At 37.9% G+C, this 21,319-nt stretch overlaps 1 protein-coding gene across 2 annotated transcripts in view; it reads left to right on the top strand.

Annotated features, from left to right (window-relative positions):
- Positions 1–18,077, top strand: part of LOC101856107 (SWI/SNF-related matrix-associated actin-dependent regulator of chromatin subfamily A-like protein 1) — a 19,697-nt gene extending 1,620 nt beyond the window's left edge. For both annotated transcript variants that reach the window (XM_005102081.3, XM_035970714.1), the window contains exons 2-16: positions 1,871–2,489; positions 3,039–3,089; positions 3,739–3,910; positions 4,847–4,997; positions 5,541–5,702; positions 6,146–6,211; positions 7,367–7,504; positions 8,263–8,342; positions 8,790–8,993; positions 9,395–9,494; positions 10,328–10,516; positions 11,151–11,251; positions 12,192–12,279; positions 12,845–12,950; positions 14,760–18,077. In XM_005102081.3, coding sequence (XP_005102138.1) covers positions 1,946–2,489; positions 3,039–3,089; positions 3,739–3,910; positions 4,847–4,997; positions 5,541–5,702; positions 6,146–6,211; positions 7,367–7,504; positions 8,263–8,342; positions 8,790–8,993; positions 9,395–9,494; positions 10,328–10,516; positions 11,151–11,251; positions 12,192–12,279; positions 12,845–12,950; positions 14,760–15,055 — 2,448 coding nt within the window. In that variant the 5' untranslated portion in view covers positions 1,871–1,945 and the 3' untranslated portion in view covers positions 15,056–18,077. The remainder of the gene's footprint in view (positions 1–1,870; positions 2,490–3,038; positions 3,090–3,738; positions 3,911–4,846; positions 4,998–5,540; positions 5,703–6,145; positions 6,212–7,366; positions 7,505–8,262; positions 8,343–8,789; positions 8,994–9,394; positions 9,495–10,327; positions 10,517–11,150; positions 11,252–12,191; positions 12,280–12,844; positions 12,951–14,759) is intronic.
- The last annotated feature ends 3,242 nt before the right edge of the window (positions 18,078–21,319 follow it).

Below are 21,319 nucleotides of genomic sequence, written 5' to 3'. Positions count from 1 at the left end.
GATAGATAGATAGATAGATAGATAGATAGATAGATAGATAGATAGATAGATAGAGAGATTCTTTCTTTTTTAATGTTGCCAATATCTCAATCTCTGTGCAAATAATAAAATTATTTTATAAAGTTTTACGCCGTAGTTTCGCTTTCTTATCTTCATTCATCGCTTCTTTTGACATTATATTTCTTTCCATCTGCATTCTGAATAAATGTCTATTCATGCTGGTTTTCCTCCTGGATGTAATTTCTCTTCTCTTCGACGAGCTTCATCTTTCTAGCCTAAGGACATGTAAATGCCGCCTATTTATCTGGGATCAGAAATTGAATGAAGGAGTCTCCAGTGTATTGGTTAATTTTTGCCTTCTATCAAACACCACGTTCAAAGCTAGTGTAGCTTCTTCTTTTTTTCCCTTATTTTTCTTTCTTTCTCTTTTAATGTTATTTTACTCCTTTGGTTTGCAGAAGACATCACATAAAATAATAACACTATGTGCTTTCTGTCGTGGTTGTAAAACACGAAAGCCAGCGCATTATTATGTATATGAGGCTGGCTGTTTTTCCTCTTTCTTTTTTCGTTCTCCCTACCCCCAACCCCCCCCCCCCCCCCCCATTAGTCCAAAAGGGCCTACTGTGCAGTTAGGCTTTAAAGTTTAGATCTAGGTCTAGTGTGATAAAAGCTCGATTAAAAACGGTAAAACCATCCCCAAAAATTTGAAACTTAGATCTAATTTGGAACGGAAATAAAGTTGATATAGATTCATGTTCAGCTCATCTCTATAAAATATAAATAAATGTAGATGGTAGCTAAGTGTGAGATGGGAGGGAAAGTAAAAGAATATATACCCACCAATACCCATACTTCAACTTTTATTTTTGCAGGTTGCAACTGGAAATTTAAAAGCAAAAATTTGATTAGCCTACTTTTTTTTAAAGTTAAGTTGATTCAATCTAGTAGTGGGTAGTTTCTACATATTTTAAAAGGTTTACAGCTGGGGCATGCCGCAATATCATTTTTAAAAGCAAGTCCGTCATTTTAAAAGAATCGTGACACTGTCTTTATTGCAGTCATGTTGAGAACCTTTCATGCAAAAATACGTATGTTCACTGTAAAACAAATTTCTTGAAACAAAGTTTTGCAACTAAAAAGTGGCATTGTGAGCTGTGATGTAGGCCATTCGTATCGTCATGCAAAATGTGTGTGTGAGAAGTGGGAAGTGCTGTGAACAATCCCATTTTCTGCATGACAAACATTTATATTGTATATAAAATAAGAAATGTTTTTTTAATCTAGCCTCAGTTGTTGTGGGAAAATATGATTTTAAAGACATATTAATACCAACTGCCGCACAAAGTATGGATGACTTTGATTCACCCATTAAAGAAATGTTTGAGGATAAGTTGCACCACAAATTTTTTACCGCACTTCACTATAAGTTACCTGCCTGCTTGTGTTGATAGCAGTGCTCTTTTACATCAATAATTTAAGTCTTTCACTTGGAACATGTCACTGCATTGCTACATGTTAATTACAAATTGTACCTGAATTATTATTTTGAAACACATCTTTTTCTTATCTCTGTCATCACAGTAGTGTTAGTTTAGATCTTAAAATCTAGAATCTAGTTTCAGCACTTGATCTTGATCAACTGCAGACCTATTACCTGAGACAGGTTACCCTTTTGTGTATCGTATATGAAGGGTGAAAAAGTTATAATGATAGAAGTGAAGGCTTATAGCAGGTCTCAAGAAATACTTTCTAGCATGTTCTCTGGCGATAGTATATCGAACAGAATCTGCTTTGATTTTCATCATTAGTGGCTCAGATAATTCACTTGACACTCACCTTTTTCGTTTTTGGCTCTCGACTTTTGCAGACTATCTGGAGAACAATGCTAAGGCTTTAGAAGATACCTCAAGGAACCCTGTTTCTTCTCTCTCTACTCAACAAAATGAGCAACTCATCTTCTTTAACTGCAGACCAGAAGAGAAGAATTGAAGAAAACAAAAGAAAGGCCCTGGAAAAACTTGCTGAACGAACGAAACATCAGAATCATCAGTTTTCTTCACCTCAGAGGTCAACATCAGGTCATATCCAAAGTACCAACCATGGTACTTCAGTATCCAAGATACCAGCTGCAAAATCCAGTAGTGCCACTTCTTTACCATCCATCACTCACAAGCCCTCTGCACAACACCCAACAAAGTCTTTCAGTGGGAATGCAATGGCATCTGCAAATTCATCCCACCAAAAGCAATTAATAAACTCTAAAGTACAAAGTTCTTTCAAACTTGGTTCGAAAGCAACTCTTTCCCAAGCACCAGTAAAAAGCCTGCCTCAAGTAAAAGTTCCCACAGATCAGTTCTATGGAGCTCAGAGTCAGCAGACCGTGAGAGGAAAATGTGTTCTCGTGTCAAAAGACAGATTCAAAGTAGATATTGGGTATCATGCTCAGCTTATTGAAATCTTCAAACGAATAAAATCAAAAGCCTATGGTGAGTGAGTGTTCAAACGATACATGTACCAGAGTTTTCATAAATGTTCTTAAATTTACTTCTATTTGAAATCATAGAATACCATTTTATGACAGAATTAGGTTTGAATTAAGGATTAAGACTGCCCTTGTGTACTCTAATTAAACGATTAAAAATAATTCTATGACTTTTTTACCTTGCATTACAGAAATTCTTTCTTCAATTTAGCAGATAAAGACAGATATATTTTTGTCCCCCGTCACTAGTGACTTGCAGTTATCTATCTATAATCTCTTCTGTTTTTCCCTCTAAGCAAATTTTTTTTCTGGCTGCACATGTTTAGGCCTACTTGACCAATAAATAGAATGTGATTTAGCATGTTATCAGGTCTGAAAGGATAATAGAATAGACTGTAAAGCACAAAAACCTTGCTGTTGAGCGGGCATTTGCTATTTACAAATGGTATCTGATCTATTATTATTATTATGTCCAATGAAGTTGGTTTATTTGTGTGTGTTGCTTTTTAGAAAAAAAAAAGAAAGTCATTTTTTTTTCCACCTGCCTCTTCAGACACAAGTTCAAAGACCTGGTCCTTCTCTCTAAATGATTATGAGGAGCTGAGTAAGTAGATTGTTTTCTTTTTGCTCCCTGTTCCTTTGATATTTTTACAATTTTAAAAATTATATTTGATGGGCCATACATTTACCATGGTTATTCTCTCCTATTTTTTGTTCAAATGCACATACAAGGCAAACACAAAATGAAAAAGGTTGCTAACATATTTAGTTATTCTCAGGTTTGTTTGACTTTTTTATGGTTTGTCTTCCTTGTTCTTTCATTTTCTAATTGACACATTTACATGACTTTGGAGATTTAAACATGTTTAGATGACTGCCTTACGGGATAATTACAAGGATGAAAAAAGCATGATTGTAGTACCTATAGACTTAATGTCCTGTCGCACCGCTATTTTTTAAACCAACATCTATAATGAACTTATGAGTTCTCTTAGTTTAGACTGTCAAAGTCACTCTGCCAACTGAGATATTAGAAATAGAAATGTCAGCCTGGCAAATATAGCTTTCTGTATTCTCATAGGAAAATGGTGGATATAGCATGGATGGCAATTTTTTACTTTTATTTTTGCAATTGTTGCATCTTATGCAAAGCTTCTGGGTGATTTCTTAGACTCCAAAAACACTACTGTGTTTTAAAAATGTCACTGACGTAACTATTTATACTCTCCTGCTTCTTTTTTGTATTTTCAAAGTGAGCCAAGTAACAGAACTGTCACCAGAGGTTTCAATAGGCCGCTTTCATCATTCCATTCCAAGTTTACTGAGTTCCCTGGCAAAGAGCAAACCAAAGGCGGAACCAGACTTGAGCATTGTGGATGAGAAGCTGGTCAACACTCTAATGCCTTTTCAGCGGGAAGGAGTGATGTGAGGGCCCTTTTTTGTGAACAGAAATAGAACTGAAGAATTGGGTGCATATGTATGCCTTCTTGATGTGAACTACCTAGATGAGGGAAAAAAGTGGGCGTTGCCTTTTCATTCTCTTGAATCTTTATGTGGGATATTGAAACACCAATTTGCAGGGGGCTCTCGTGGCCTAGAGGTTAAGGAGTTCGCCTCTCATTCAATTTGTCCCGGGCTCGGATTTGGATAGCGACGGAAAAAAAAATTTTCTCAAAAAATGTTCTCCTTTCACATCCTTTTTCTGCTCTCTAACTATGTTCTGTCGTCTGCTTTCGTCCCCAAGCTTTCACCTCCTTTACTCCCTCCTCTGGGCTCCTAAGTCTTTCTGCAGCCTTTCTACTGCTTCCCCTTGGCTCCTTCTTACTGCTGTCTTTCAGCCACACCCTTCATCTTACAGTAGGTAAGATCTACACTGAGCCTTTTCAGACATGGATGACAAATCTTGGAGGTCCCGTGTGCAAGTTGTGCCCATTAAAGATCCATTGGTGGTCCAGAATCGATAAGTGTAGGCTACCAACTGAAAATGTTTGAAGTGTCCCGCGCGTTCATGTGACCTTATGCAGTTGCGAGCGCCGTAAAACACCAAAGCAAAAAAAAAATTAAAAAATTTGCGGAACAGTTTTGCTTTTTTTAAAAGTCTCAAGCTCAGTTTTATCCTTTGGGCTAATTGCCCATAGATACATAACCTAGATAAATTGTGATGGAAAAATAGGATTCAAATTTTTGAAATTTCATTTTCATAAATATCTTTTAGGCTGGCCATTTCTAAAATTACTCTACTATGAATTTTCAGGCTTTTGTCCTAGCATTGTAAATTTCTGTAAAGAAACTTTTTGCTTGTGATATTTATTTAGATGTTCTCTGTGTACCTACACAACTGACCTTTATTTCCCTTTTCAGAACATCCATCCAACGGGATGGCCGCATTTTAATAGCTGATGACATGGGACTGGGAAAAACTCTTCAGGCCATCTGCATTGCAAGGTACTACAGGCAAGAGTGGCCGCTGCTAATTGTGTCTCCATCGTCGGTTCGGTTTGACTGGGCTCAGGTAATGGAATAGGGTCAGAGCATGTGTTGCATGATATATTGTGTGTGAATAGACCTCAGTTGCTTGTTAGTTTTTAAAAAACGAAGTCTTATGCTGTCTTTGTACAGATGATGCTGTCTTAGTTGAGACTATTGCCAAAAATAATATTACGTTTGAGCACAGGAGTAAATCGTGATAAATTTTTCCCTTGTTGCAGGACTGATGTGTTGTTTAATTCCTACGAAAGTAAAGGCTATCTGAAGGTGGAAAATCTACATCTTTAAACTGTGGTTATCAAACAATGTTTGCCAAATTTATATTAATCTGGTTTCTCTCAGAAATTGGAGAGAGGCAATTTTTTGTCCATAAAGTTTCTAACTGTGTAAAACCTTTAATAAGATCTGCTAGCTGGTAGTAGCAAGAGTTGTAGTAACAGTATCAATTTTATTATGACTACCTATTAGTAATGGTAATGATTATGATTTTTATTGTTACTTTTTATTTTTGCTCATGGTTATAATGTTAATTAATCATTGTTGTTTTTGCTCTTTTTATTGTATTTAGCAAATCTGCAAGTGGTTGCCCAGTGTTTCTCCAGCTGATGTAAATGTTGTGGATTCAGGAAAGGGCGACCCAACAGAAGGACTGGTTAATGTGATCAGTTATGATCTTCTGTCTAAACAACAAGTTGTGCTGAAGAAAAAGAACTTTCAAGTGATAATTATGGTCAGTATTTTTACTGTATTTTTTTCAGGATACTATTATTTTTCAGTTTGTAATTTTGTTAGGTTAATACTTAAATGGTTTTGGTGCTTTGTGCCTTATTCATGATTCTTATCTGTGGTAATCTATCTTTGAATTTAATCTTGATGCTGATAGAAGTCATTTGATCTTTGTTATCTCTTGTTGTTTTTGTTTGTTGTTTTTTTAATAGAATCACCTTTATTTTCTCCTTCTTTTGATAATGGGTAATAATTTTGTTGTTTTCATTTTTTTCTTTAACTATCAGATGGTAGTCTATGTACAAAGGACATCATGAACATCTTTTAAGAAATCTGTGTAATTATTTATTGTCAGTGTTTTCGTGTTAATAACTGAAAGAAAAAAATGCATAACTGAATTGTTGCTTTCTTTTTCTCAAAGTTTACACATTTTGTACTTCTATACAGGACGAATGTCATTTCCTGAAAAACTGCAAGGCTGTCAGGACAAAAGCTGCTTTGCCATTATTGAAGGTTGTCATTATTATTTAACAGGAAATATTGCATCACGAAATGTTTACATTTTCTTATCTTATGTAAAATGAAAATTTTACTTTGAGATTGATAGAGAGATGTAATTTTCAACACTGTAAACATTTGAGTTAAGGGAAGACCCGGGTCGACGATCCAAGGCAGTATCGATAAAAATTTTCAAACTATCCAACTTTTGTTTTTCGCGGAAAGACATCCTTTGACATCTGTTTTATCCAGTCAAAATGAAGAAACTGTTGAAAAAACACCCTAAATGACCTAAAAGGGCGTTTGAAAAGTGCAAATTGCTTTAAAAATTCTTTTAAAAATCCCTGTTTTTTCTGTTTTTCTCAAAACCTACTTTTTGACATATGTATATGTGACCTCCTGGGTGCAAGGAGTTTTCAAAAACTACAGAAGCTAGAAGCTTCAAATTTCGTGTACAGATGCTTTAAGATCGATTCTGGGGATCTATGAAAGGGAATTGGGAAATATTAAATTTTTTTGTAAAATGTACCCCGAAATTTCGTCAACTGACTCTAGGGGGTCCTCTGACTTTGGGCTCACTTTTTTAGTTTTAAAGATAGGTCAAAATCCTTTCATAGATCCCCAGTTCATATAGGTTTGTACTTGTGTGCCAAATTTCAGGCTGATAATTCAATATTTACTATGAAATTCTTCTGCACTAAGAAACTGGTTTGAAAATCCAAGATAGCCGCCACAGAGACCCATTTTTAAAGAAAAATCCAACAAATTCACCCTAGTACATCCTATTTACCTATGAACTTCTTGCACAATTACTTGAAATTGAATAAAAGTCATTCGTTTAGAAAATTTTTCTGGGAGTGTACGTCTCCCCTTAAGGTAAACCTGTTTCAAGTTTATGTAGGAATCAGTTTTGTCATTCTGTTACTTTTGTACAGGTTTTTTTTTCTCTTGTTTTTCTTCAATACTTTCATATATGAAGATAAAGTGATTTACTACCAAGATTTGTTTTGTTTGTCACCCTGTTATTCATAAGTATACTTTGATGAGGAGTTTCTTGAAGTTGCATTTTGAGAGAGATTGGGGGAAGGGGGGGGGTTGAGGGGGTGGGGGTAAGTCTTATTAGCGGGAGTGTGTATTATCCTTTTATTGTCTTTGACTTTTCTTCTTCAGAAAGCAAAACGGGTGATTCTTCTGTCTGGTACACCAGCTTTGTCCAGGCCCATGGAACTTTTCTCACAGATCTCTGCTGTCAACTCAAAGATATTTCAATTTCATGACTTTGGACTGAGATACTGCAATGCAAAACAGGTTTCAAGTCAATTATTTTTATCTCACTGTTTCTATTCTTTGAAAACATCATTTGCATTGCAAGCTACATTAAAAATTGTCCATGACTGCTACCTATTGTCGGGGAGGAAAGTGGTTCTCTAAGACATGTGGGCTTCTTGCATAATGTTTTTATGAATGAAAAAGAAACAAACATTGGGGGGAAGTGGGCGGTAGTCATTTGTACAGATGATTGTCTTGGACAGGTGGCGATTAGAGTAGATTGACTGTATATATACATTTCGTCTGTGAATACCAGTTAGCCCTTTATGTGTATTCATACCTTCAGATTTTGAATAAATGGTATTGATAAAATCTTTATGCCCCTACACCCATTTGATCCAGGCTTATTAATTTTGCAGCCTAGCATGCAACCTTTCACCATGTCACTGTTGACTTTCTCAGGGCTTTTAGAAGGGAAACTTTCACTGCAAGGGAAAAGAATTGGGGTGTGTTTCATGTTGTGGAAACTTTATGTGTGAGGGAGTTTTGTGTGCAGTGATTGGAAGGATGCTTGTCTGTTTTTTTCACGGGTTTTAAATGTGATTAGCTCACCATGTCTTTAATAACTTTTTTTACATTGCTATTACTTTATTGATTTGCTATACTGAGTGAAAAGAAATTAGTGTAGCAGATGTTGTTTCATCTTGGTTTGCTCTTTGCAAGTTCTTCAATCCTATCCCTTTGCTTTTGATCTGAATGCATGTTCAATTCCTGACCAAAGTACCTTTTCTCCTCAGTTGCCCTGGGGTTGGGATTACTCTGGGTCTTCAAACATGGAAGAGCTTCAGATCATCTTGTCAGAATTCATCATGATCCGGTAAGTTACACTCCTCTGCAATCCAACCGGCCAATGACATGTTCTCTTTTTGTTTTATTTAAATTGAAAGTTGACTAAATGATTCATTTTTATAGCTTAATTTTAACTTGAGGAAATTGTGACTTTGGTTCTATTTTTTGTACTGCACTTTTTCCCTAGAGTTTTGCTGTGGGTGAGATATTGTGGTAATATTTGTCTTAAGTGTTGTTTGGGTTCATCAATGACCCAGTTAGACATCTTGATTTTAATAGGCATATGAGTCCTTTGCTCTGTCCTTGGGATTTGTTACTTGCCTGATGATAGATATCTAATAAATGAGACTTCAAAAATCATATAAGAACGTTTCATTTCCTCCTTGTTACCTTTTTGATTTTCTCATGTTGTCTGTCATTATGTTAAACAGTTTTTTTAAAACATTCTCAACTTTTTCTCTTCTCGATTTAAAAGGCGACTGAAGCAGGAAGTCCTTTCACAACTTCCGACCAAAACACGCCAGGTGGTGATACTTGAACCAGGAAGAATCAAAATTCACAAAAGTTTAAAGCATTTTTCTGGTGCAATGAGCAAAAAATCTCTCAAGGGAATGGATAGACAAGGAGTGCTGCTTCATTATTTCAACGAGACTTGCAAAGCCAAACTGGCTGCTGTCAGGTATGTGTAATTTGGTCATTTGTCTAGCCAGCTTGGTCAATGTCATGACTTTTGAGCTTTTTCCCAAGATTTTCACTTCCTTGATGCCAGAGTGATTGAGAACAAGTTATTAGTCTTTCAGTATCAGAGGGGGGACAAAAGCAAACTCAGAATGAATCCCTGTGTACACTTTACACAGATTTACTGGTCAGTTCAAAGCCAAAGAAGCATCGTGTCTGTAATGGCTGAATGTCTGAGAAAAAATTTAACTGAATTCCTCCTAAGACTGAACCAACTCTGGTCAGTGTACATTGAGAATAAAATATGACTATGACAAATACCCACACTCATGAACACTCAAATTACACGCACATCTATTTGTACTCCTTGTTTTGCTCACATTTTCCTTTGCTGTATTACAGAGACTATGTTCTGGACTTCATTGAGTCTGATCGGAAGTTTCTTGTCTTTGGGCACCACAAAGAGATGCTGGATTGTATTGAGGATTGCATCAAGTCAAAGGTTTTTAGAAATAATTACTTAATTACTTACTCTCTCCCCATGCCATCAGTTACATAAGGCAGAGAGCAATTGGTATCATGCTTGCCTGTCCCTGGTGACCTCCTCCAATCTTGGCACATTGTGGTCTGTTTGTGCCTCTATAACTTCCTGTTGGTTTACCTCTTTTTCTTTTCCACTTGGTCTCCAATACCATGTCTGATAGAGCAATCTTGTCTCTGGCATTCTCAAAACATGTCTTAAATATCTCAATCTTCTCCTTTTTATGGTTGTGTAATTATTGGTGGCCACTGTGTTGTATGTATCCCTCAAAAGAAAATAAACTATGACTGATAGACTATGCACTTTACAATTAATTTTATGTGGAAGAACATATTTTCTCTACATTCTCTACATCCTTGGGAGAATCAGGAAATGTGAAACACAACACAAAAATGAATGTAGGGGAAAACATTATTTTCTTTATTTTTGTTTGTTTTTTGTTAATTTTTATTTTCATTCAGTGTCCTTTTTAAAATCATACACAAATTATTTTGGGGACAATACCTATGGATAACATCCATTCCCTGTATTGCTGAGCCAGTATCTGAGAAGCTTGGAAAGTTTTCTAGGGTACTTGCAGGATCCGATCTTGGGACTTCCGAATGACCACTTAATGGGCTTAGATGCTACCTCATGGCGAGTTATTTTTTTATGGTCTCTATCAGAACTGCTTTTTTTAAAACATGTTTTGAATGGAAGGGCTGTCATGTCATTTAGAAGGAGATTTTATTTATAGATAAAGGATATTGTTCATACTCATGCATAGGCTGATTTAGACTACTTTTCTTTTTCAGGCCTCTGAAATAAAGTATATTCGGATAGATGGACACACAACATCAGAACAGAGGAACTATTTCTGTAGAAAGTTTCAAACTTGCCCGGAATACCAAGTGGCCATTTTGTCAATCACTGCTGCAAATGCTGGTCTCAATCTTTCTGCTGCCAGTACAGTGCTATTTGCAGAATTGTTTTGGAATCCTGGTGTAAGTTGAGTGTTCTTTTTTAGGTTATATTTATCAGTCGTTCAATTTTATTACGATATTGAGGGTTTTCAGGCTTGTTTTCATTTTCTGTTTTTGCAGTGTGGTATGTACCTTAAAATAGCAAAGGCCTGTATTTTCTTCTTCAGTTACTCCTCTCTGAACCATGGTCATGATACAATCTGGAAGTTTTAGGAGTGAGCACTCTTTGTGGAGTACTTTATGTAAAGATTTGTGATCTTTTTTGTCTTTCATTTAAAAAGAATCTATTGTAGGTTGATGAAAACATTACTTTTTTTTAGAAGTTGGCATACTCTTAATATGTCCTATGAATTTAATCAGAAGTTTGGTAACTAAGCCAGTATGAAATACATGATTGAATACTTCTTGCACTCCAACAGGTTTTGTTTACAATGCTTGTTATAATTCTTGTTTGAGGGTTGGAGATTTATTGGTATGGCTGGCAGGTGGGTTTGGTTTTTTTTATCTGATTTTATTTTTAGCTGGGTTTTCTAAGTAGTTGTTGTTTTTTGTTCTGGTTATTTGACTTAGATGGATTTTTTTTTTTTTTTGGCGGGGGGGGGGGGGGGGGCATTTTAACACTTATGACTGTAAGTTATCCTCAATCTATTTGCAGATTCTTGTGCAAGCAGAAGACAGAGTTCACCGTATTGGTCAGAAGGATTCTGTGAGTGTCCAGTATCTAGTGGCCAGAGGCACAGCTGATGATGAGATCTGGTAAGTTTGGTTGAGAAATATTGTCGTCTTATTCACTAAACCATTTCGGTATTTGACGAAGTTTTTTAAGAAAAAGTTCAGCTGGCCTTGGTGTCAGGTGCCAAGTGTTACCAAAAGAACAATTACAAAGCTTGAATTGTGCCAATGGTGAAATTTTTCTTTAATGTCTTAATGATTTTGTGTACATAGACCAAAATGTTCAAACACTGTAACAGTGAAGATGTTTTGTTGTTTCAGATTATAGTTGAACCTGCATCAGTGGTCACCTCTTCATAAGTGTCACCTGTACTAACAGCCACTGTTCCATTACAAGGGTCACTTACTACAAAAGTTTTTCTCTAATCTCTCCTCGTGGGTGGTTGACGGGTGCTCTGGTGTGAGTTGCTTCTTCTTTCCTATCAAACATCTATCGTCCTTATCTCCCCTCCTTTTTTATGTTTGTTACTATCTTGTAACACCTCTGATCTTCTGGCGCTCTTATGACTTTATGCAGTTGCAAGTGTCGTAAAACCTCTACTAAAACAAAACAATCTCTCCTCAGACTGAGCGTATGTGTTCAATCAATACAAAGAAGCTCTTATAATAGATAACAATTGTGATGGAAATGAAAGGGAAGATGAAATTAAGATTTGGAATTTTAAACCATCTGTTGACTTGTTAAATCTGGTAAGTTTGGTAAGAGTTTTACAATGCTCGCAACTTCATAAGGTCAAATGAGCACCTTAAGTCTAGTAAGTCACAGTAACTTATACCCTTTCCATAGAGGCCACTAGTCTATAAGGGTCACTTTCTCTGTGATATTGAGTGACCACTGTGAGCTGGTCTGACAAATTTAATTTTGGGGTTTTGCTTCTATCTTGTAATTAGTCCTTCATTTTGACCCCTTTGAATTATTTCTAGATTATGGAGTATAAAAAGACGAGTTTTAAAATCTTTCCAGGCCTCTGATTCAAGGCAAGCTTGATGTGTTGAGCAAAGCAGGTTTGACAAAGGATGATTTTTCTGATGCTGACACTAAGCGGTTAGAGGTATGTAGGATTCAAAGCCTTTCTAAGAGTCATCCATACTGATTTGACTTAAAATTGATCTTCGCCCTTCTCCTGAACATTTTGTCAGCTGTTTAAAGTCTTGATTCCCCTATCCACTTCCCCATTTCACACATATGACACAGGGTTCTGATATGCACTATAAAAATATACACTATTAAAAGATTAGAAAGTCTTAGGTTTACATTTACTTCTCTTGTTTTTAGGTGATTTTTTTTTGGGGGGGGGGGGTCTTTCACAAGAATTTTTTGCTCAAGGTGTTATCCTGACTGGGTCCCTTATCGCTTATCATCCCTTGAGCTTGTACTGTCATGTCTTGGCAAAAGTTCTGGATCTGTGTCAGAATAACTTCTTAAGTTCTCTCATCCTTATTTGCCATATTGAAGGAGGTAATGCACAAGTGTGACTCCCCCATTTCTCATTAGCTAGAATATACTACATGCAAACATGTGATTGATTGTGTCCACATCTGACTGACCAGTCAATTGCACCCCAGTGTCTCATATTGTTGTAGTAAACTGTATTATTTTTAATCTACACAATTCAGAGCAAGGATCAGCAGACCATCTTAGACCTGTTTAGCAGCCAGTTGGTAGAGGAACATTGTTCTAGACCGGCTGCTGGAACAACAGACCCTGACAGTACTGAAGCAGGTAAACGTATGTAGAGGAAGCAGTGTTAGCGGTGGTGTTTGTGGTAGTAGCAGTGGTTATAGTAGTAACAGTAGTAGCAATGGTGGTGGCTTGGGTTGTGGAGGTAATAGTAGCAGCAGTAGTAGTAGCTGTAGTAGTAGCAGTAGTAGTAGTAGCAGTAGCAGTAGCAGTAGTAGCGGCAGTAGTAGTAGCAGCAGTAGTAGTAGTAGTTAGTAGTAGTTAGTAGTAGTAGTTAGTAGTAGCGGTAGTTAGTAGTAGTAGTTAGTAGTAGTAGTAGTAGTTAGCAGTAGTGGTAGTTAGTAGTAGTTAGTAATAGTTAGTAGTAGTGGTAGTTAGTAGTAGTTAGTATTAGTGATAGTTAGTAGTAGTTAGTATTAGTGATAGTTAGTAGAAGTTAGTAGTAGTGGTAGTTAGTAGTAGTGGTAGTTAGTAGTAGTTAGTAGTAGTAGTACTTAGTAGCAGCAGAAGAAGAGGTGGTGCAGTAGTAGAGTAGTAAAAAGTAGTAGTTGTTGCACTGGCAGTGGCTGAGGTGACCCCAGTTGTAGGAGGAAGAGAAATAACAACAGTAGTTGCAAAATCGGCCGCACTTTGCATTCCAGGTGGGACAGTAATAGTAGTGGTACTGGCAGTGGTTATAGTGGTGGAGATAGTAGTAGTGTTGTACTACAAGTGGCATCTGTGGTCTAGTGATTAGACTGTTGGGCAGACGTTACTGGGAGTTGTCCTACTCATATATGGCAGTATGGTTGTTTACAGTGCACAAGCTGCTTTTTGTGTGCTGTATTGGTAGTAAATATTATCCTTCAGGTTGAGGAACATCTCCCCTTTCAGACAGATTTGGCAATGCTGGTCCATGAATTTATCTACTACAGTCTAGCACGCACATAATGAGACATGCTCATAGCAACAGATTTTTAGGTTCCGGGGGGGGGGGGGGGGGGGGGGGGTTCTTATACATGTGTATATTGTTTGTATTTAAAACATGTACATAGTGAAATTCGTATATAACAAAAAGATTTGCACATCCTATCGATGTCATTATATCGGTGCTTTACTGTAGTTATATTCTCCTCATAGCTGTTTCTGTTTTTTATTTAATTGTTTGTTGGAAAGGACTTGTAGTTCAATTTAAAAAATTTTTTTTTTTTGTAGACCTCAGCTTATTTTATTAATTTGATCAGGGTTGATCAGATTCTATTGTGTAGAAATGAAAGCCTTTACAGCTTGTTTTATGAATGTGATCAGGGTTGATCAGCTTCTATTGTGTAAAAATGAAAGCCTTTATTTATTATTTTTTTCCCATAACCTCGCTTGGTATAAGAGTTTAATTCTATGCCATGAGATACTGGTGTAATTTTCTGGTCAAATCTTAAATTTGAAATACCTGTCAGTTAAAAATTGCTCTTGCTTGACTAGTGGGGGTTTTTTTTTATTGTTTTGTGGGGGGGGTTTTTTGGGGGGGGGGGTTTTGGGGGGGGGTTGGGAGTGTGGGTGGTGGTGCAGTAGTAGAGTAGTAAAAAAATAGTAGTAGTTGTGGCAGTGGCTGAGGTGACCCCAGTTGTAGGAGGAAGGGAAATAACAGTAGTTGCAAAGGTAAAGCACAGTAAAGCATCCAATCATTGATTAATTGATTATTATAGAAGCAGCACAATTACCAGTTGCAGTGTCAGAGAACCAAGGTTCAGACAGTATTTAGATATGTTTGTCTGAGTGCTGTCCTTTTATCAAGAAAAAGCTAGAAATGCTTGATTGTCAGACCTTTTCATTGACTTCTCATTCCTTTTCCTCATGAATGATCAACAACATCAGAAGAGAAACTTGCTGGGCAGTCAAATGTTGACCATAGTGCTTTGAAAAAACAGTTTGAAAAGACACCATCTAAAAGTGACCACCAGGAGTTCTCAAACAGTCAAAGTGAGCTATTAGAGCCATCAAAGAAGAAACAAAGTACGACTCCGTCAAAGAGACAGACGGACATCACCAATTTTCTCTGGAGCTCACCACCTTCTAAACAGCAAAAATGTGAAGCAAGTTCATTGGATTGGAGTGATGAGGATGAAGACTTTTTGCTGGCAGAACAAACTCTTGCTCTGGACCCTTTGTGACTGAATGAAACTTTGTCAAGAAATGTTGGTATTATGATTACTATATGTGTTGATTTCTTGTAATGCTCTTCTGTCTTTGGAGGCTTGATCTGTGAAAACCTGAGGGTCCTTGAATCTATTTATCTCGTATCTGAAATGATCCCTGTGTACCTTTCTTCCCTGTTCATTGCATTCATCATAATGCTGTCAGGTTTGGCAGTCATGTTTTCAAAATGACATTCATTGTGACAAGAATAGTACACGATATAGTTGTTGTTTATTGAGTGACAGTGAACGTGCAGCATGGCAAATGCTGAATCAGGATTGTCGTCAGGATAACATTTAGGCCTACATTGGAAATGTGAAGCTAGATGAGGTTGACTGTTGAAAGAGAAACTGTTGCTTGCTTTATTTTTTTCGATCTTGCTGTCTCAGTAGATCGTGTGAAACCAGGGCATACAATGTTCATGTCTTCCAAAGCTGATGTGCATATGAGTACGAAGCATTTGTCCCATCTGGGGTTTTTTTCCCATAAACCATCGACTTGCAGTAAATGACTTATTTTCAACAAAGCAGAAATAGACAAATATCATCATATATGTGTATAAAAATTTATTCTTACCCACTACACTGAAGTTACTGAACACAGTGTTACAAATGAAACAGAGAGGGGGGAGAGAGAGAGAGAGAGAGAGAGAGAGAGAGAGAGAGAGAATGTTTACAGAACAAGGGTGTTTCAGCGTGTTATACATTCTTTCATATTGGGTGCGTGCGCATGAGTGCACTTGACCTTTGTAAAACCACTGCCATTATATACAACCAAGCCAAAATTCTCTCCCTGGGAGATGAATAAAAATTGTCATTGTCATTGTCATTTTTGTGTAGATCAACAAGAGAGGGCATTCGATGAGGTGGTGGTGGGTTTCACAGTTTTACAGCAGCTAAGATAGAACAGGTGATTCCCTACTATTCCAGGAGAGTAGAGCCTGTTCAATCAAGTCTAAAGACTGGTACAAGGTGATTGCGTTTTGAGCTAAACTGAACTGTATATTTGTCCTTTTTTTTTTCCCCTTGGAGTATTATCTATTATAAAAAGTAGAATTAATTAGATCTAATGGTGTGATACTACCACGTGGCTGAAGAAAAAAAGGGGGACTAGAAACAAATAAAATTTAACCTATGGGACGTCAAGTTCTTGAACCCAAAAAATGTCAAAGTATATGTTCGTGAAAATGTGACGTTTGAAAAAGATTTCAACCAAAATTGAGTAAAATGCATTATAGGCCTATTGCCCAATAAACTCAGGAAAATGGATTGACTAATCAAATTATAATATGCTCCAGGTGTTGACTGTTTCTATCCATACAAGCTGGAATACGCCTCTGGAAATTTTGGTTAACCCTGTGGCATGTTTCTGTGTCAATTTTTAGGGCCTCCTGTTCAACAGTGAGTTTCAACTGTTCATTTGTTTGTGGGTTGTTTCTGTAGACTCTGTCTAAAAAAAAACGTCAAAGGAAATGTTATGTTACGACTTACTTGAGTCTTGCAATAGTAGATCTAGATGGTAGTTGATGTTGGTGGGGAGTGAGTGAGTGACACTTAGATTACCCGCGGCTTGCACGAAATCACATGAGGTGTCAGTCACGTGATATGTCCTTTAGGCTTACGTCACTATAATTATTATAAAGGTATATTATAAACTATTATATTCACGCTACATGTCCTATTCTAAAGGTGCGCTTACACCACAGGAAATAACCAACGGGGTTCAAGTCAGGGGAATACGGTGACCATTCATTTGTTAGCTTTCAGCTTATTAAACATTTCCCAAACCTTTCTTGAAACCATGCAAAGACCTCTCTTAATGTGTCGGATGTGACCACATCTTGCCTTAACCAGGCCTGATTTAAATATTTGACACCCCCTTGGTTGAATTTCATGTGATCCAAGTTTTGCTGAAATTGATTGCCCTTTAAATAGGTCCTTTTTTAAAGACAACCTGTATGTGTATTTACTTTTACTCTACAAAGTAAGAATGCTTTAAATATTGCGTCATAAGTTATGAAAAACATTTACAATAGTTTACTGTTTACATAGATTGAAAGCCTTGCAAATGTATGATACCTATGTACATGTAGGCCTACTTGAATCAGCTACGTTGCATAATTTGAACAAAGACTGCAATTACATTCAGTATGGATAAATATCACCTGGGATTGAAGGGGAAAATATGACTTGTTATGTTGCTAAGATGTGGATATCCCAGAAATAGTTTAAGTTAAAGAATAAATTCTAGACTCTTGCATTTAGTTCTATGGCTTGTGTATTTTTGCCTCTACTTTGACTCCAATATTTTTCGTTTGTGCATCGTAATGCTTATTTCTTGTGGTTTGTAAATCTTTATTTCTGTCCTTCTTTCCCTGACTTCTGTCTGCCATCTTGCTCCAAGTCAAGTCTATCAATGATAAGATGCTTGAACTAGCTTTGTCTGATGTGCAGAAAAAAATGTTTTTCTGTTGTCTTTTCATAGAATAAATGTATCCACATCAAAATATATGTAAACTTCCCAAAAAATGTAAAATAGTTCTTGACTTCATTTGGATATAAAGCTCTGAAGTTGAAAGAGACTGAAGTACCAGGGAGTGTTACTGGGTTGGTTTTTTTCTTCCTTTAGAATTATCTTTGTAACCTACTCCATGTAAATATTTGTGTGGGTGGTTGGCGGGTGCTCTGGTGTGGTTTGCTTCTTCTTTCCTATCAAACATCTATCATCCTTATCTCCCCTTCTTCTTTTTTATGTTTATTACTCTCTTGTAACACCTCTATTCTTCTGGCGCTCATATGACCTTATGCAGTTGCGAGCGCCGTAAAACCTCTACTAAAACTTTAAAAAATATTTGTTTTGTTGTTATTGAAGTGGCTTTTCTTTAACATAATCTTTTGTTTGAATCTCGGTAAGGGTAAGCCACAAGCCCTGTCATGGATCCAGAGATGGAAAGGGAATAGATTTGATAAATAAACTCCAATAACTTACTCTTGTCAAGTTTGCATTGTCTTCATTCATTCATTGCTGGTTGGAAGGTAACTGATGTCAGTCCTACTTTTTTCTTTCCTTTCATTGTTTCAGTTTCAATCTGTCCTACTTTTTCCCAAGAGCTACAAATGACATTTTTTGTGCTGATTACATCTCTTTACTCAAACAAGGGTGCGGGGGCTCTCGTGGCCTAGAGGTTAAATGTTATGGTGTTAGCCTCTCTTTCAAAGGTCTCGGGTTCGAATTCGGGTAGCGACAGAAAAATTTTCTTTTTTCTTCTCTAAAATTGTCTCCTTTCACCTTCTTTCCTTCTCTCTTGCGATGTTCTGTCGTCTGCCTTCGTCTCCATTTTCTTCCCCCACCCCCTCACCTCATTTGCCCCCCTCCACTGGGCTCCTGACTCTTTCTGCAGCCTCCACTGCTACTCCTTAAATTCGCTCCCTCTTACTGCTATCTTTCAGCCACACCCTTGATCTTCTGGTAGGAAATATCTACACCTTCTTGGACATGGGCGAAAATTCTGCAAGTTGCACACGTTAAAGATCCCTTGGTGGTCCAAAATCGATAAGAGTAGACTATGATTGAAAGAAAGTGTAACAGCTACATCAGGAAGTGGCTGGGCCTACCCTGTACAATTAACACGTCATCCCTGTACAGACATAGAGGTGCGCTTCAACTACCTCTCACGTCAATCGTGGAGATCTACAAAGCAGGCAAGATTAGAACCGTTATGATGTAGAGAGAATCAAGGGATAAGGAGATCAGTGGAAAACCTCCAGGTGTCAAAACAGCCAGAAAGTAGAAGGCAGACGTTGCAGCTGACGAGATCATCTCTGCATTGGAGCTTGGCGACATTGTCGGTCCAGCGAAACCTGACAGATTAGGGCTAGGTAATGGTCACCTTTCAGGAAAATATCTCAGCGAGACAGAAGAAAAGCTGCAACAAGACATATGCAAAAGATGGAGGCAGAGAAACGAGATCATCTCATCCAGGGTAGCCAGCAAGGACAAATGACCAGATATGGGAAGAGCATGTAGTCGAAAGAAAAGTCGGTAGGAGTGACATCTAGAAGTGGAACACATCTAGGATAAGATTTCTTCTCCGGTCTACGTATGATGTTTTGCCTTCACCGGTGAACTTTGTCAGATGGAAGGTACAGGAGGACAACAAGTGTAGATGCGGTAAGCTAGGAACCATGAAGCATATTTTGTCAAACTGCAACCTGGCTCTTAACATAATACACCTGGAGGCACAATGAGGTGCTGAAAGTGCTCACCACAATGGCGACAAAACAGGTGGAAGAAGGAGAATACAGAAGCATGGACTCACCAAGGTTGCGTTCGTTCCGCAAGGAAGCAAGGTTACCTAAGGAAAGAAAGCGAACGAAGCCATGGAAGACCAGAGCGGAGGCACATGGGAGGTAGTCGCTGACTTAAAGGGCTTTGAGAGATTCTCCCCCATCCCAACTACGAAAAAGCCAGACTTGGTGTTATGGGTGGAAAAAGATAAAGAGGTGCACTTGGTAGAGCTCACGGTGCCCCACGGGCACAATATCTATACCGCACATAAGCGGAAAGAAAACCGTTACGAGGCACTCGTCGAACAATGTGAGGAGTCAGGATGGAAAGCAACCCATTTTCCGGTTAAGGTAGGATGCAGAGGTTTCGTAGCAACAAGCGCCCATAAGTGGATGAGAGTGGCAGGACTTACTGCAAAGAAAAGCGACGAACTCACAAACTCCCTTCAGGAGACAGCAGAGAAAGCCAGTCACTGGATCTGGTTGAAGCGAGAGGACGCAGGCTGGAATGAGTCCTGAGAGTTGGCAGCAGAGGAAAACAGTCGAACCAACATGGAGACCTCATCGGTGAGGGGGCTCGGTGAGTCAGAAAAGCTGTAGAGAGGAAGAGCCCGAAACAGCTAACCATTCTCTCCTGATGATCTCCAAGCTAGAGTCCGGGATACAGAGCGTTCGGCTGTGAGCAGTGCATACGGCTGTTTAGACTACGTACTCGTACTTCGGCCGCTACGCGGGCAAAATTCAAAATTTCCTACCAATTGAAAATGTTTGATGTGTACCAACCCCCCCCCCCCCCCCCCAAAAAAAAAAAAAAAAAACAAGGGTTCGGTGGCGGAGCAGATAGAGTGCTCGTCTCTGAAGCAGAAAGTCTGGGTTCTAGCCTTGGTTCTAACACAGATTTTTTTTTTACCCTCCTGCCCACCCACCAGTAATAGGTACCTGACTTCGAGTTGAGGAAGTCAAGGCAGCGTAGAAAGGAACTGACCACCCTACCACAAAAAGCCGAAGGCCCAGGAAGTTGTCTCACTAACAAGGCAATCCCGTATCATGTCCGGATCGGATGCGGGAACAATTTACTTTTACTTTTTACTCAAACAAGTTATCATTGTCTTCTTTTATAACACAATGCTTTTTCATTATTAGTATGAAGAGTCTTTTTTATTCATACAGGTATGCATGTCTTTTGATTTTGCAGCCATTGTCTGAGTACATGTACTTTTTTCTTTAGTGTTCCACCTTTACCTTAGCTTTGGCTTGTCTTCATGAACTTTGGCGCCGGTGGCCTTGTGGTTAAATCGGAGGCTGTACTTTCTGAGGAAAATTAGGTCTTTCAATCTGAATCTATCCATCCTTCAGACATTCTACTCCACCGCAATAGATACTTTGATAAATTATCATTTATATGGTAGCAATTTGGGAAGGCAGTTCATCATAAAAAATAAACAAGTTGATCAGAAAGGTATCAAGAATAATTGATAGAGTAGAGACCTAGTAACTTTGAATATCTGCACAAAACATTCTTTAAAAAGGCGAAAATAATGCCAAATGACCACAGCCACCCACTGACATTGGAATTTCCATTATCAACCCACAGTAAACGATACATTTCCAAAAAAGCAAGAACAGACATATAGAAATTCATTCATACCAACGGCAGCGAGGTTACTGAACACACAGTGCTACAAATGAAACAGAGAGAGAGAGAGAGAGAGCCTTGATCTTCTGGTAGGAAATATCTACACCTTCTTGGACATGGGCGAAAATTCTGCAAGTTGCACACGTTAAAGATCCCTTGCTAGATGGTAGTTGATGTTGGTGGGGAGTGAGTGAGTGACACTTAGATTACCCGCGGCTTGCGCGAAATCACATGAGGTGTCAGTCACGTGATATGTCCTTTAGGCTTACGTCACTATAATTATTATAAAGGTATATTATAAACTATTATATTCACGC

Source organism: Aplysia californica, unplaced genomic scaffold (assembly GCF_000002075.1).
Source record: "Aplysia californica isolate F4 #8 unplaced genomic scaffold, AplCal3.0 scaffold00312, whole genome shotgun sequence".
NCBI classification, from domain to species: Eukaryota; Metazoa; Mollusca; class Gastropoda; order Aplysiida; family Aplysiidae; genus Aplysia; species Aplysia californica.
Note: the sequence above shows the minus strand (reverse complement) of the source record. Positions and strands in the feature narration are given on the sequence as shown.